The sequence below is a fragment of the Choloepus didactylus genome, chromosome 1, assembly GCF_015220235.1.
Source record: "Choloepus didactylus isolate mChoDid1 chromosome 1, mChoDid1.pri, whole genome shotgun sequence".
Taxonomy (NCBI): domain Eukaryota; kingdom Metazoa; phylum Chordata; class Mammalia; order Pilosa; family Megalonychidae; genus Choloepus; species Choloepus didactylus.
Window position 1 is genome coordinate 76,465,412 of NC_051307.1, and position 17,153 is coordinate 76,482,564.

At 36.7% G+C, this 17,153-nt stretch overlaps 1 protein-coding gene across 4 annotated transcripts in view; it reads left to right on the top strand.

Annotated features, from left to right (window-relative positions):
• The window catches only part of NECTIN3 (nectin cell adhesion molecule 3), a 166,543-nt gene that overhangs the window by 116,676 nt on the left and 32,714 nt on the right, over positions 1-17,153 (top strand). The window contains exons 8-9 of one of the 4 annotated variants that reach the window (XR_005216577.1): positions 524-632; positions 12,665-12,719. The exons of 1 other annotated variant lie outside the window; for it this stretch is intronic. Coding sequence is in view for 2 of the 3 variants with exons in the window: in XM_037835205.1 (XP_037691133.1) it covers positions 12,665-12,739 (75 nt within the window). In the remaining variant the exon portion in view is untranslated. Of the gene's footprint in view, positions 1-523; positions 633-12,664; positions 13,110-15,831; positions 15,856-17,153 lie in introns of those variants that run through there. 2 more of the 4 variants (XM_037835206.1, XM_037835205.1) reach the window with 2 other exon arrangements.

Genomic DNA, 17,153 nt, shown 5'->3' on the forward strand with positions numbered 1-17,153 from the left:
TTTTTAACTTTATAGTGTCTTTATACAGAAAGCTTAAATTTTTATAGTCAAACTCTGTCATTTTCCTTATAGTTCCTAGAAGTTATGCCTTACCTAGAAATGCTTCCTTCCATTTCCCTTCTCTCCTGATCCAGAATGTTAAAAAAATCATATAAAACTCAAATAGTTTATAGTTTTTTGTTTTATTTTATTTTAAATTATCTGAAATTTACTTTTGTTTATGGTATAAGGGAAAGACCTGTATTTTCCCCAAAGGGATAACCAGTTGTCCAAACACTATTGAATTGGCTATCCTTTTCCATAATTTGTGCACACTTTTATCCTATAATAAATTCTCATATATATTAGGTTTATTTCTGAACTCTTAATTCTGTTTTCATTGCTCTGTTTTTCTCTTCTTAAACAAAAGTAACACTGTTTTTATTATTGTAGTTTTATAGTATGTATTGATATTCAGTGGAACACATTCCCTCATCTCCAGTCTTCCTTCCCCAGATTTTCTCACCTCTTCTTTTCTCTGTAGACATCAGAATTGGCTTCTCAGGTTCCATAATAATCCTATTGAATTTATGAATTAATTTAGTGAGAACTGACAACTTTACAATGTTAAATCTCCCCATCCCCAGAACGAGGTAAGCCTCTATTTTGGTGTTTTCTTATATACTGGAATAAAGTTTTGTGTTTTTGTTTGTTTATTTTGTTTTACATATATCGTGCATGTTTCTTATTAGTTTATTATAGGCATTTTTTTTTTCATTTTTATTGAGATTGTTCAGATACCATACAATTATCCAAAGATCCAAAGTGTACAATCACTTGCCCCTGGGTACCCTCATACAGTTGTGCATCCATCACACTTAATTTTTGTTCAATTTTTAGAAACTTTTCATTACTCCAGACAAGAAATAAAGTGAAAGATGAAAAAAGAAAAAAAGAAAAGGAAACTATAATCCTCCTCTATCCCTAACCAACCCCCCTCAATTGTTGACTCGTAGTATTGATATAGTACATTTGTTACTGTTTATGAAAAAATGTTGAAATACTACTAACTGTAATATATAGTTTGTAACAGGTATATAGTTCTTCCCTGTATGCCCCTCTATTATCAACCTCTAATTGTATTGTCATACATTTGTTGTGGTTCATGAAGTGATTTCTAGTATTTGTACAGTTGATCATGGACATTGCCCACCATAGGATTCAGTTTTATACATTCCCATCTTTTGACCTCCAACTTTCCTTCTGGTGACATATATGACTCTAAGCTTCCCCTTTCCACCTCATTCACACACCATTCGGTGCTGTTAGTTATTCTCACATCTTGCTACCAACACCCCTGTTCATTTCCAAACATTTAAGTTCATCCTAATTGAACATTCTGCTCATACTAAGCAACCACTCCCCATTCTTAAGCCTCGTCCTATATCTTGGTATCTTATGTTTCATGTCTATGAGTTTACATATTATAATTAGTTCCTATCAGTGAGACCCTGCAATAATTGTCCTAATGTGTCTGGCTTATTTCACTCAGTATATTGCCCTCGAGGTTTTGTCATCAACCCATTTTTTTTTTAATATGGTTTTGTTCACTCACCATACATTCTATCCCAAGTAAATAATCGATGGTTTTCTGCATGGTCATACATTTATGTGTTCACCACCTTCATCATTATCTATATAAGAGCATCTACATTTCTTCCACAAGGCAGGAGGGACAGTCAAAGAAGGTAGAGAGGCAAAAGAAAGAGGAAAAAAAAGACAGCTAGGAAGCAGCAAAAGGAAAAATAACCTTAAATCAAAGTAGAATAAAGAATCAGACAATACCACCAATGTCAAGTGTCTAACATGCCTCCCCTATCCCCCCCTCTTATCTGCATTCACCTTGGTATATCACCTTTGTTACATTAAAGGAAGCATAATACAATGATTCTATTAGTTACAGTCTCTAGTTTATGCTGATTACATCCCTCCCCCAGTGCCTCCCCATTTTTAACACCTTGCAAGGTAGACGTTTGCTTGTTCTCCCTCGTAAAAGAACATATTTGTACATTTTATCACAATTGTTGAATACTCTAGATTTCACCAAGTTACACAGTCCCAGTCTTTATCTTTCCTCCTTTCTTGTGGTGTCTCACCTGCTCCCCACCTTCCTCTCTCAACCGTATTCATAGTTACTTTTGTTCAGTGTACTTACATTGTTGTGCTACCATCTCCCCAAATTGTGTTCCAAATCACGCACTCCTGTCTTCTATCACCGTGTAGTGCTCCCTTTAGTATTTCCTGTAGGACAGGTGTCTTGTTCACAAAGTCTCTCATTGTCTGTCAGAAAATATTTTGAGCTCTCCCTCATATTCGAAGGACAGCTTTGCTGGATACAGGATTCTTGGTTGGCGGTTTTTCTCTTTCAGTATCTTAAATATATCACACCACTTCCTTCTTGCCTCCATGGTTTCTGCCAAGAGATCCGCACATAGTCTTATTAAGCTTCCTTTGTATGTAATGGATCGCTTTTCTCTTGCTGCTTTCAGGATTCTCTCTTTGTCTTTGACATTTGATAATCTGATTATTAAGTGTCTTGGCGTAGGCCTATTCATATCTCTTCTGTTTGGAGTACGCTGCGCTTCTTGGATCTGTAATTTTATGTCTTTCATAAGAGATGGGAAATTTTCATTAATTATTTCCTCTGTTATTGCTTCTGCCCCCTTTCCCTTCTCTTCTCCTTCTGGGACACCAATGATACGTACATTATTGTACTTTGTTTCATCCTTGAGTTTCCGGAGACGTTGCTCATATTTTTTCATTCTTTTCTCCATCTGCTCCTTTGAGTGGAGGCTTTCAGGTGTTTTGTTCTCCAGTTCCTGAGTGTCTTCTTCTGCCTCTTGAGATCTGCTGTTGTATGTTTCCATTGTGTCTTTCATCTCTTGTGTTGTGCCTTTCATTTCCATAGATTCTACTAGTTGGTTTTTTGAACTTTTGATTTCTGCCGTATACATGCCCAGTGCTTCCTTTACAGCCTCTATCTCTTTTGCAATATCTTCTCTAAACTTTTTGATTTGATTTAGCATTAGTTGTTTAAATTCCTGTATCTCAGTTGAAGGGTACGTTTGTTCCTTTGACTGGGCCGTAACTTTGTTTTTTTTAGTGTAGGTTATAATTTTCTGTTGTCTAGGCATGGTTTCCTTGGTTATCCAAATCAGGTTTTCCCAGACCAGAACAGGCTCAGGTCCCAAAGGGAAGAAATATTCCTGAGGGTGTGTCTTAGAAAATTGCTCCACCCTGTGATGCCTCAGGTCACTGTGCTTTTCTGCCCAGCAGGTGACGCCTGTTAGCCTATAATTCTTGACTGGTGTGAGGAGGTATGGCAGTGTTCCCCCAGGCTCTGGGGTCTGGTTCTGAATGGAAAGGGCCCCACCCCTTTCCTCTTAGAGAAGACAGAGCCCCCAGGTGGAGGTCATTAGCATTTCAGTGGTCTCGCTCTCTGCTTGTACTGTCTCCACCCTTCTCCACTTCACAGCCCTGGAAACTGAAAATGACTAGGGCTTTCTCCACTGAGCCAAACAAGAAACCGATAGTCCCCTTCAGACCCAGTCCAAGGCGAGCCTCTGGCTCTCCCAGGTCAGTCGTCACCCAAAGCCTCTTGTCTGTTTTTTGGGGATGCGTACCTGTAGTGAGCAGTTCACACTCGCTGCTTAAAGCCCCAGTTGGAGCTCAGCTGAGCTATGTTCGCTTGCTGGGAGAGAGCTTCTCTCTGGCACCACGAGGCTTTGCAGCTCGGGCTATGGGGAAGGGGGTCCCACGACTTGGTTCCGCAGATTTTACTTAAAGATTTTATGCTGTGTTCTTGGGCATTCCTCCCAATTCAGGTTGGTGTATGATGAGTGGATGGTCTCGTTTGTCCCCCTGCAGTTATTCTGGATTATTTACTAGTTGTTTCTGGTTTTTTGTAGTTGTTCCAGGGGGACTACTTGGCTTCTACTCTTCTCTATGCCGCCATCTTGCCCCTCCTCCTATTATAGGCATTTTAAGTATTTCTTTTGATTGTCAGTCAGATCCCCTCCATGCCACCTCTCCATGGCTTTTTCTACTGCCTGTTGTATATACAAATGCTTTTGATATTTTAATATGAATCTTGTTTATCTCCTCCTTTCTCAGCATTCTTATTCATTCTAGTAACTTTTCAGTTTATTTTCTTGAATTTTCTAGATATATAATCTAGTTGTTGCTAATAATGAAAGTTTTCTTTTTTATCCCTTGTTTATTGTCAGTTCTTTAATTTTTGCAGTGATTAGGACCTCTAGCAGAGTGCTAAATGCTGACAGTTATATGGGTTTCCTTATCTCATTTAATTCCAAATCCAGTATGAAATCCTGAACAGCAGTATAAAATTTCTTTGTATTAAAATTTTTGAAAACACTGTGCATTCTATGAAATACAATTTTTTTCTTTAGCCTTGTATTGAAAGAGTTGTATACTCTGACTTGAAAAAATTTTCCAAACCTACTACAATGATCTAGGGATTATTTTCAGAAAAACATATCTGATGAATATAATTTGATTTCTGATGTGGAAAAATCTGAAAGTAAATGTAAATCTTTAAGAATACCCTATGTTTCACCTAAAATTCTTGGTAAATCTGGACTAGTATGTTGCTTGAAATGGATTCTCTTACTTGACTCCATTGAGGATAATAAATAGGAATTGCAGTCAACCAGCAAGATTATGGGAAGTGTGGCTTTTGGAATTATTACTACAGTACTGACATATTAAAAAAAAATTAAAGGTTTTTAATCTCTTGAACTATCATGAGATTTTTTCCTTGATATCCACATTTATTGAAGTAGTTATTCTGACCAATAACTGTTGTTAAATTTTAAATTTTTATCAGCCCTGAAAATGTTTTATATGTAGTATTCTAGGATGTAGGAATACACAGATCAATTTCTCATGATATAAAAACATTCATTTTAAATATACATGCGTGTGTATGTATACATATATATGTATATATGTGTGTGACTTAAATCCATTCTCATTCTATAAGAACCCGTATTTCTTCCTTCCCTACAAGCCTAACAGAGAAGTTAAATGGGAATGTAGCAGAAAGCACTTCTCCTGATTTTCAAGTTTTCAGGGCAGTAATGTTTGCAGTCTTCCTGAGTTAACTGTTTTGGAAGGGAAGAGAAGTCCCAGCAACTTCAGTTTTGCCCTTACTGCTGTAACAGCTCTAACTACATAGGTCATGCAGTCATTTCAGGACTTTGTGAGTTCCTGTGTTTATCAGTTTCAACCATGCATTAAAAAATTTGGAAAGTAGCCACTGATTGAATTAGTAAAACTCCTGAGCCTACTGTGGGATGAACTGGATCAACCTCGATTTATTACCTGACCCTGATAAGTTCCACTCCAGTGTATCAAAGTATTAGGCGTCTGGTCTCTGCCCAACATCAGGATTTCAGGTCCTGTATATTTTCATCTAATTGACAGAACTGAATTCTCATCCAGAACTCTGCTTTTTAAGGGTCTGGAAAATGTACTTTTTTGTTTTCTTCTACCTTCTGCAGCACAACAAGGCACATAGTTAGATGGAGGTTGTGAATGAATGTTGAGTTCCACTAGACTATATCTACTATACATATAATTTCTGTTTTTTTATGGATATCCATTATTTCTTCTAGAATTTGATTTCATAAATGAGAACAAATATAAAGTTTGCTTTAAAAATCTTTAAAAATATACTTTAAAATATTGGCAAAATATAACCTACTCCATCAAACTTTCACTAAAATATGTGTGTGTAAAAGCACAGAATAAATTAAAAAAAAACAAAACCTCAAAACAGAGAAAAGAGGATAGTCATTTTATTGGTAAAATCCAAGAGGAGTGTACACTTTTAAGCAGAAAGATTTCATATAGGAAATTGAGGGTTTACAAAATCATTGCAAGGCTGCCACTGGGACTGAGTTCAGTAGCATATATCCATTGCTGTCATCCACAGATTAGAAAGCAAGAATTAAGATCTGTTGCATCGGTGCTACACCTACCTCTCTACCAATAAGCTGTGTCTTTAAACTCTTCACTAATGTGCTGGATCCAGCCTTCAGTAGGCACCATAGCAGCCACTTCACACCCATATCTACATAGCCTCGTTTCTCCGAAAAGCTAAGAAACCACCTTATAATTACCTGTATCCCCTAGACCAGATCTCAAAGTGTGGTTCATGAATCCCTGAGGGTCCCTGACACCTTTTCAGGGAATCTACAAAGTCAGAACTATTTTTTGATAATACTAAGATAATTATTTATCTTTTCTTCTTTTTGCAGTTTACACTGATAGTGCAAAAACAACAGTAGGCAAAACTGCTGGCACCTTACCACAATTCAAGATAGTTGTACCAAACTGTGCTAGTACTTGTTATATTGTTCATTGTCATACAGTTTGGGGGGGGGGGGGGCGGCGAGGAAAGTAAGTTTCACTTCAGATTGGTCCCTAGATGAAGCAATAAAAATTAATTTTGTTAGTATTTGATCATTGAGTTACAAATCTTAATATTCTTTGTGTTGAAATTGGATGTATGCATAATGTACTTGTGTAGCATTTGAGTTCCAAGCTTAACTAGCTTCTTTTTTGTGGAGCACCATTTTTACTTGAAAGAATAAATGGCAAACTATGGTCATTCAGGTTTGAGTATTTTGCAGGCATTTTCTCCAAAAGCAATGAAGTTATCACTTCAAGCAATGACAAAATTTAAATTTCCAAATGAAAATTAGAATTTTTGGAAAACTTGTATTTGCCAAGATGAGATTGACATTTTTTAAATATCTAGGTTTTTCTGATCAGATCAGTAGCAATATTAACAAACGTGACTTTTTGTTGCTGAAGAATGAAAAGTGTCGATGTTTGGAAGATCACATAACTTTCTGTGAACCAATAATTTCCAAATGACCAACACATGCTGTTAAAAATCATGCATGGGTTAAGTAACCCATTCAAAGTGCAAGATAGACAGATGGATTTTAATACAACAGAATGTGAAAAGTTTATTGATAAGTTTTCAGATGCCATATAAACTGTAAGAAACTACTACTTCTTGAGTTTTGGTATAGTATCAAAGAAGAATATCCAAAGTATCCAAAAAGGCTATTGAAATATTCCTCCCTTTTCCAACTGTATATTTGTGTAAAGCCACTTTTTTCTTAATATATTTCAACCAAACAACAGATTGTAGTAGATTGAATGCAGATCTTTCAATCTTTCTTCTCTTGACCCAGATATTAAAGAAATTTGCAAAAATTTAGAAAATGCCATCCTTATCACTAAACTTTATTTTGAAGAAGTTACTTTTTATTTAAAGCGAAGCCATTTATATTAACAATTACATATTTTTTTATTTTATTTTGAAATAAATTCAAAGTTATAGGAACAGTTGCAAAAACAATACAAACCCCATACACAGAACTCCAGCATACCCTGACCCCCCTCCCCTGATACCCCAATCCACCAACTTTACACACCGCTATTTATTTCCCTCCCTCCCTCCCTATCATCCATCATCTATTGCTCTGTCTTCTGAATATATGAGAGCTAGCTGCACACATCCTTGAACAAACACTATAATTCACATATACAATTCCCATGAACAAGAACATTCTTTTACGCAATCCCATTAAATGCAGCTAAGAAGTAAGAGATTCAACATTGATACAAAGCTTACGTTCTATATTTCCTTTTTTTTTTTTTTTTTTTTTCCTTATGTCTCAACTGTGTCCCTTTGAGCCTCCTGTGCTCCATCCTCAGATCCCATCCAGGCTCATCCTTGGCATTCAGTTGTCATCTATTTAGACTTTTTTTTTTTTTCCCCTGAATTGTGGAAACAGATATATAGCCTAAATCTTCCCATTCCACCCCCTCCCTAGCATTCCATTAGTGGGATTAATCACATTTGGAATGTTGTAATGCTATCTCTTTCCCACTGTCCATTACTAGAAATTTCCCTTCACCTCAAACAGCAACCCTACACTCATTTCTTAACTCCCCATTGCCCCTTCCCCCCTTTCTCTTAACCCATACTCTACTTTTCATCTCTATGGTCATATTCTCTGATAATTTCTTTCTGTTTACTGTGGGGCTTAAAATTAACCTCCTAAATCCATAACAATATTGTTTTTCTTTAATACCAACTTAACTTCAATAGGACACATAAACTATGTTCCTATACTCCTCCATTCCCCCACCTTTATATAGTTCTTGTCAAAAATTACATATTTTACATTGAGTTCAAAACCACGGATTTGTCATTAGAGTTTATGTATTTTATATCATGTAGGAAGTAAATAGTGGAGTTACAGTTCAAAAATTATTGACTTCTATTTGTATTCCATTGTGTCAGAGAATGTGCTTTGAATATATTCAATTGTTTTTTTTTTGTTTTTTGTTTTTTGTTTTTTAATTTATTGAGGCTTGTTTTATGTCCCAGCATATGGTCCATTCTGGAGAAAGATCTGTGATCACTAGAGAAAAATGAGTGTCCTGGTGATTTGAGATGTAAGGTTCAATATATGTCTGTTAAAATTCTCTATATCTCTTTCTCCTTTCTTTGTTTTTCTGTCAATAGGGCTCCCTTTAGTATCTGAAGTAGGGCAGGTCTTTTATTGGCAAACTCTCTTAGCATTTGTTTGTCTGTGAAAAATTTAAGTTCTCCCTCAGATTTGAAGGAGAGTTTTGCTGGATAAAGTATTCTTGGTTGGAAATTTTTCTCTCTCAGAATTTTAAATATGCCATGCCACTGCCTTCTTGCCTCCGTGGTGGCCGCTGAGTAGGCACAACTTAGTCTTATGTTGTTTCCTTTGTATGTGGTGAATTGCTTTTCTCTTGCTGCTTTCAGAACTTGCTCCTTCTCTTCAGTATTTGAGAGTTTGATCAGAATATGTCTTGGAGTGGGTTTATTTGGATTTATTCTATTTGGAGTTCGCTGGACATTTATGCTTTGTGTATTTATATTGTGTAGAAGGTTGGGGAAGTTTTCCCCAACAATTTCTTTGAATACTCTTTCTAGACCTTTACCCTTCTCTTCCCCTTCTGGGACACCCATGAGTCTTAAGTTTGGACATTTTATTTTATCTATCATATCCCTGAGCTTCATTTCTATTCCTTCGATTTTTTTCTCCATTCTTTCTTTTGTTCTTTCATTTTCTGTTCTGTGGACTTCTAGGACACTGAATTGTTGTTCAACTTCCTCTAATCTTGTATTATGAGTATCCAGAGTCTTTTTAATTTGGCTAAGTTTCTTTAATTTCCATAAGATCTTCTATCTTTTTATTTACTCTTGCAATGTCTTCTTTATACTCTTCTAGGGTCTTCTTTATGTCCCTTATATCCTGTGCCATGGTCTTCGTGTCCTTTATATCCTTTGCCATGTTTTTGTTCCTCGATTATAGTTCTATGATTAATTGTGCCAAGTACTGTGTCTCTTCTGATATTTTGATTTGGGTGTTTGGGATTGGGTTCTCCATATTGTCTGGTTTTATCATATGCATTAAGATTTTCTGTTGTTTTGGCCTCTTGGCATTTGCTTTGCTTGATAGTGTTCTTTCAAGTTGTAAAAAAAAAAAAAAAATACCAATCTAATTTTTCAGAACTACAAGTTGGTGGCGTACACTTTCTCTAACTAACCAGCAGATGGCGTCTGTGAGTCACCTATACCCCTCAAGTCAGTTCTCCTCAACTTTGTCCTTGTGGTGTGTGGGGAAATGATTCTTGTGGGGTTCAGTTAGTGAACTCAGTTTGGGTGTGTTGCTGGAGCTGTCCGCCCTGAATGTGGGGCTTGTGTCTGGGTGGCTATGGAGGCAGGGCAGCTTTAATATTCAAACCCCCCAGGTGTTACCGGAGATTCAAGGCTGCCGCAAGAGTCTAAGCCTTCATTTCAGTTCTGCCCCAGACCCTCTCTGTCACTGACCCACAAACCACCGGCATTGACGTAGTGTCCCTGGGTTTTCTGAACAGAGCCCCCTTCTCAGCTGTGATCTTCCAGGACCTCTGTTGAGGGAAGGCTGTGCTACATCACAAGTACACACTGTCCCTCAAGGGAAGCGCTGGGCCACTGGACCATGCAGGGGCGCTCTCAGCCTGATGCAAAGATGGCTGAACGGAGTGTCTCAACCCCCCCCCCCTCCTCGCACAGTTCCTCCTTCCCAGCTCCGGGACAACTGGAGCGGCTCTGGGCTGTGGGCATGGACACTCCAGCCCAGCAGGGAGCCAGCTGCAAGCCGCGGGGTTTCTTTCTCCTTCCGGCTCTCCCCTCTACTCCCTAGGCCCTGAGGGAATCTGCAGCGGGCTATCCTCCACGCCAGACACTGAGAAGCCGGCTCAACCCGCTCCTGCCGTGCTTCACTGCGCAGTTCCCACCATCGCAACTGCAGCCACTCCTGGGTTTTTCCCTTTTTTTTTTTTTTTAAAAGAACCAGTCCATCTCCAAACGCCAACCCTGGGCTTCCCCACACCGCAGCGTGGCCGTGGGTCTTTCAGCCGGCTTACTCACTCTTTTCAGAATGCAAACTCCCGGTTTCACCAAGTGTGCAGCCCCTGTGGTTCTAGCAGACCTTGTCCAGCTGGTGCATTGCTGAAACTGGTATTCTGGGTCACCCTCTGGTTTTTATCTAGTATTTTTCATGGAGGTGTTTTTTTGCCCTGTCTCACCTAGCCACCATCTTAGATTCTCCTCCCATATTCTTTTTAAATAAAGTAAACATTTCAAGAATTTCTCTATTTTAATTTTTCATGTAGATAACTATTACCCACAGAAATAAAAGTACTTTGGGTTATGAAAATTTAAGAGTGTAAATGGATCTTAAGACCAAAAATTAGAGAACCTCTGTTGTCAACTGTAAGTGGTGTGAAGGCAGAAATCATATCACTCTTGATTAGTACTGAGCACATATTAGGTGTCTGGTAAACATTTTTTGAATGAATAAATGAATGAAATAATCAAGCCCCTTTTTATATTCTCTTTAATCTATGATTAATTAAAATTTTGTCATTAATTATGTTTTAATATCCGTATACCAGATATATATTATATTAAATTAGTCTATCTAATATCAGTGTATCAATACCAGATTTTAATTATATTCATGTATGAAAAAGAACAAAGGGAAAAAAAGACTGAAAATATTCTGAAAAATTAACAGTGATTGCAGACACATACATTTTTGTTTATATCCCCTTTTCTTGTACAAAAGGTAACGTTGCTACATATCTTGCCATTTCGTTTTAGAATATATTGGAAATCTTTCTTTATTGGAATACAGAGAGCATTCTCGTTCTTTTTTATGTCTATTTAGTATTCTTTTTGTGTCTTTGTGTATGTGTGTGGTTTCTTTTTTTCTACAAAAGTTTTTTTCTTAAATGTTCAATAGGCTCCAAGACAAAACTTCATTCTAACTATAGGTGACAAAAGATGTTATAGCTGGGGAATCTGGATGTTTAAACAGGAATGGAAGAAAGGATCATCATGACCTCAGGCAGAAGCAGCAGTTAGTTTTTGCCAGATTCTTAATCCCACTGGTGGCTGGAGGGCCCTTCCCCATAGCCTTCACTTTTAGATCCTTGACGTTTTTCTGCTCTTTTTGTTTCTGCTTGAAAGCCTTTTCTTCCTTTATGGCTGGACATGGCGCCTGCTGTCCCTTCCCCAGACCCTTCCACTGGAAGCCACTATGTAGTATTCAAATGCATGCATATATTATGGTTTGTAATATCAAAAAATTGTAGTAAATCACACTTGGTGATGTGAGTAGCCTTGTATATGGGATATTTTGTATTTGTACAAGTATAATCCACAGGATAAATTTTTAGACTTGATATTTCTACATCAAACAGTAAATGCATTTATAGTATTGATATTTTCCCATTGTCCTCTCTAACTGTTGTACTGTTTTGCACTCATACCAGTAATGAATGGAAGTATCTGTTTCCCCACAGCCTCACCAGTAGTATATGTTGTTACATTTGATTATTGCTAATCTGGTAGTTAAAAAAAAAGGCATATACATGTAATTGTAATTTTGCAATGTCATTAGTGAGTTTGAGAATCTTTTCAGGTGTTCAAAAGGCCTTTATTTCCTCCCTGCACTCTGTCATATATTTTGTCTGTCTGTTTATTGGACAAAATAATAACATTTAAACATTTTATAACTAGATGTGAAAATTTTTTGTTTTTCTTTTGGCATGAGTAGTATTTATGTCACTCCTTGGCATCCAAATTTGTGGTAAAGGTAGTTTGATGGTTCATATATTCTCGTTGATTTTCATTATAAAATAAAATTGAAAAATGCAAAACTGTGTTAGGGCTACATCTCAAGTGTTACCACACTTTGTGGTTTTAGAATGCCATGGTTGACCTCCTTGTTATGAAATTCAAGAGTTAGAGATATGTCCTCCAGATATCTTAGTTTTAGATGCTAATCATGCCATCCTAATTTCGTCTAAGCCTTTCTTAGTCCTGTTCACCCTTAGTCCTGTTCACCTTAGTTCTGTTACTCTTTATGGTGTATAGACTTTCGTCATTTTTTCTCAGTACTCATCTTTCTAACACATCACTGCAATCTTCCTGTAGTATTTTTTAAATAAGCTGCTTTTGTTAATAATCATGTATGGTCTGGTTTTCTCCCAGGATGTGAATATTTTAAAGTTTTCCAGACACTACCAACAGTTATGGGCTTTGGGATCAGAAGAAAGGGAGGTATGAAGATGATAGAAGCAGTATCATTTTACCTCCAAAAAAGAGTAAACTATGTGATGAATAATGGATTATTCCAGTAAATGGGTAATGAGCATTTCTAGCATGGTTTTGCCCTTGAGCAAAAATGTTTCATTTTGTGTATTGCCTCCAGTTAATAAGAAGTGGCAACCATGAGGCAAATAGTGAAAGAATTATTGGTGACACCCCCCCCCCCATTTTGTCTGTGGAGGGCCTTTCCAAAAAAAGATAAATCATAAAAGTGTTTAAGATTTGACTATCCAGAAAATATTTGTCAAAAATCAAAAACTCATTGAAAGAACAGTAAAGATTCAACACTTAATATGTAAAGGATTGATAATTTTACTATATCAAAGCTAATCAGTCTTATAAATGAAAAGATAAAACTGTATAAGATTTGTATAGAGATTTATAAATTAATGTATGTTACATTCTTTGAACAGTGCCTGGCACTTAATAAATACCATATAAATATTTGCTGTTACTTTTATGGTAGCTATGTAATTTTCATAGTATTAAAGAGACCAAGCAGTGAATTTATTTTTCAGCAAAAAAACTAAACCTAAAATTGATACTATATAACTAATTTAAACTCAGCATATATCTCTTTTGGAAATTATTGATATTTTTCCTTATATGCTTAAGTACTGCTTAAAATGTGTGTAGTCTGCATTTTTTGATTTGTAATACTGTTTTGTTTTTTACTCTGACATTCATTTTTATCAAACAAATATATCTTGAGTACTTAATATGTGCCAATACTGGGAATACAGTTAATAAAATAAATTTTTTAAAAAACTCTTGTCTTTATGGAGCTTACGTTCTAGTGAGGAATAGACAGATGTCTATGCTGACAACTTTTTCCTTTTTTTTTTTTTTTTACAGTTTTATTAAAGTTTTTATACAATAAACTGCATATATTTAAAATGTAAATTTGATGTTTATATATAAAGATAAAGACATGCATGTAGATAAACATACATACATACCTGGGAAAAAGCACCACAGTCAAGATAATGCACACATCATCCTCCCCAGAAGTTTCCTAGTGCCCCTTTGGAGTATTACTCTTCAGACGCTCCTTCATCTCTGAAAAACCAACCACTGATCTGCTTTCAGCAGTCCCTATATTAGTTTACATGTTCTTAAATTTTATAGGAATGAAATAGTATTGTATATTCTCCTTCTGTTTTTGGTCTCTCTCCTTTTACTCCACATAATGATTTTGAGATTCATTCATATGTTGTGTGAATGAATATTTCATTCCTTTTTTTTTTTTTAGCTGAATAGTAATTCCTTGTGAAAATGTACAACATATTGTTTATACTTTTACGTGTTGATGGACATTTGGGTTGTTTGTAGTTTTTGGATATTACCAGTAAAGTCACTATGAGCATTCATGCACAAGTCTGGTGTAAACATATGCTTTCATTCCTCTTGGGTAAACAGCAGGAGTGAAATGACTGTGTTTCATGCTAAGTGTATGGTTAACTTTTTAGGAAAATGTCACACTGTCATCCTAAGTGGTTTTTTTTTTTTTTTTTTTTGAGTCTCCGTTTTTATTGAAATTGTTCACAAACCATACAATTATCCAAAGATCCAAAGTGTACAATCAATTGCCCACATTATCATACAGCTATGCATCCATCACCACAATTAATTTTTTTTTCAATTTTTAGAACATTTTCATTACTCCAGAAAAGAAGTAAAGACAGAATAAGAAAACTCAAATTCTCCCATACCCCTAACCACTGCCCCCCTCCATTACTGATTCATAATAGTGGTATAGTATATTTGTTACTATTGATGAAAGAATGTTAAAATACTAACTGTAGTATATAGTTTGCAATAGGTATATATTTTTTCCTATATGCCCCTCTAATATATCTTCTACTATAGTGTCATACATTTGCTCTAGTTAATGAGAGAGATTTCTAATGTTTGTATGGTTAGTCACGGATGTTGTCCATGACAAGATTCACTGTTTTATTAATTCCCATCTTTTAACCTCCAACTTCCCTTCTGGTGACATTCATGACTCTGAGCTTACCCTTTCCACCACATTCACAGACCATTCAGCACTGTTAATCATTCTCACAGCATGCTGCCATCACCTCTGTCAACTTCCAAACATGTAAGTTCACCCTAGTTGAATATTCTGCTCATAACAAGCAACCGCTCCCCATTCTTTAGCCCCATTCTATATCCTGGTACCCTTATATTCATGTCTATGAGTTTACATATTATAACTAGTTCATATCAGTGAGACCCTGCAATATTTGTCCTTCTGTGTCTGTCTTATTTCACTCAATATAGTGCCCTCAGGGTTTCTTCATCAACCCATTATTTTTAAGATGGTTTTGTTCACACACCATACATTCTGTCCTAAGTAAATGATTGATGGTTCCCTGTACAGTCACATATTTATGTATTCACCACTGTGCCAGTTTGAATGTATTATGTCCCCCAAAACGCCATTATCTTTGATGCGATCTTGTGTGGGTAGACATATTAGTGTTGATTAGATTGTAATTCTTTGATTGAGTGTTTTCATGGAGATACAACCCACCCAACTGTAGGAGATAACTCTGGATAATTTCCATGGAGGCATGGCCCCGCCCATTCAGTATGGGCCTTAATTAGTTTACTAGAGCACCATATAAGCTCAGACAGAAGGAGCAAACTTGCTACAGCCAAGACACTTTGAAGAATGCACAGGAGCTGAGAGAAGAACTGAAGCTTACAGAGACATTTTGGAGGTGGCTTTTGAAAGCAGACTTTTGCTCTGGAGAAGCTAAGAGAGGGCAAACGCCCCAAGAGCAACTAAGAGTGATATTTTGGAGAGAAGCTGCAGCTAGAGAGGAATGTCTTGGGAGGAAGCCATTTTGAAACCAGAACTCTGGAGCGTCAGCAGCCACATGCCTTCCCAGCTAACAGAGGTTTTCTGGATGCCATTGGCCATCCTCCAGTGAAGGTACCCGATTGTTGATGACTTACCTTAGACACTTTATGGCCTTAAGACTGTAACTTTGTAACCAAATAAACTCAAGTCGATCCGTTTTTGGTGTTTTGCATTCTAGCAACATTAGCCAACCGAAACAACCACCGTCACTACTATCTATATAAGGACATCTCCGTTTCTTCCACACAGAAGGAGGAAGAGTCAAAGAAGGTAGAGAGATGAAAAAAAAAACATGTCAGCTAGGAAGCAACAAAAGGAAAGAAGACAGCATCAAGCCAAAGTAGAATAAAGAGTCAGATAACATCACCAATGCCAAGAATCCCTTACCCCTTCCCTATACCTTCCCCAATATGCATTTAGCTTTGGTATATTGCCTTTGTTAAATTAAAGGAAGCATAATACAGTGTTTCTGTTAATTATAGTCTTGAATTTGCATTGATTGTTTTTTTTTCCCCAATCCCACCCTATTTTTTAACACTTTACAGTGTGGGCATTCGTTTGTTCTCCCTCATGTAAAAACATATTTGTACCTTTTGTCACAAATGTTGAGCATCCTAGGTTTCACTGAGTTATACAGTCCCAGTCTTGCTCTTTCCTCTTTCCTTCTGGTGTCCCATGTGCTCATAACCTTCCTCTTTCAACCATAATCACCGTCATCTTTGTTCAGTATACTTACATTGCTGTGCTACTGTCTTCCAAAATTGTGTTCCAAACCTCTCACTCCTGTGTTTTCCTTTCTGTCTGTAGTGCTCCCTTTAGTGTTTCCTGTAGCGCAGGTATCTTGCTGGCAAACTCTGTCAGTGTCTGTCAGAGAGCGTTTTAAGCTTTCCTTCATAGTTGAAGGACAGTTTGGCCAAATACAGGATTCTTGGTTGTTGGTTTTTCTCTTTCAGTATCTTAAATATATCACACCACTTCCTTCTTGCCTTCATGATTTCTATTGAGAAATCTGCACATAGTGTTATCAAGCTTCCTTTGTATGTGATGGATTACTTTTCTCTTGCTGCTTTCAGGATTCTCTCTTTGTCTTTGATGTTTGACAATCTGATTATTAAGTGTCTTGGTGTAGCTCTGTTCATATCTATTCTCTTTGGGGTGTGCTGCACTTCTTGGATGTGTAATTGTATGTCTTTCATAAGAGATGGGAAATTTTCACTAATTATTTCCTCTGTTATTGTTTCTGCCTCTTCTCCCTTTTCTTCTTCTGGGACACCCATGGCACATACATTCTCGCATTTCATGTTGCCATTCAATTCCCAGAGATGTTTCTCATATTTTTCCATTATTTTCTTTGTTCTTTTGTGTATAGGCTTTCAGGTGTTTCCTCTCCAGTTCCTGAGTGTTTTCTTATGCCTCTTGAGATCTGCTGTTGTGTGTCTCCGTAGTGTCTTTTTATCTCTTATGTTGCGGCTTTCCATAGATTCTACCAGTTCTTTTTTT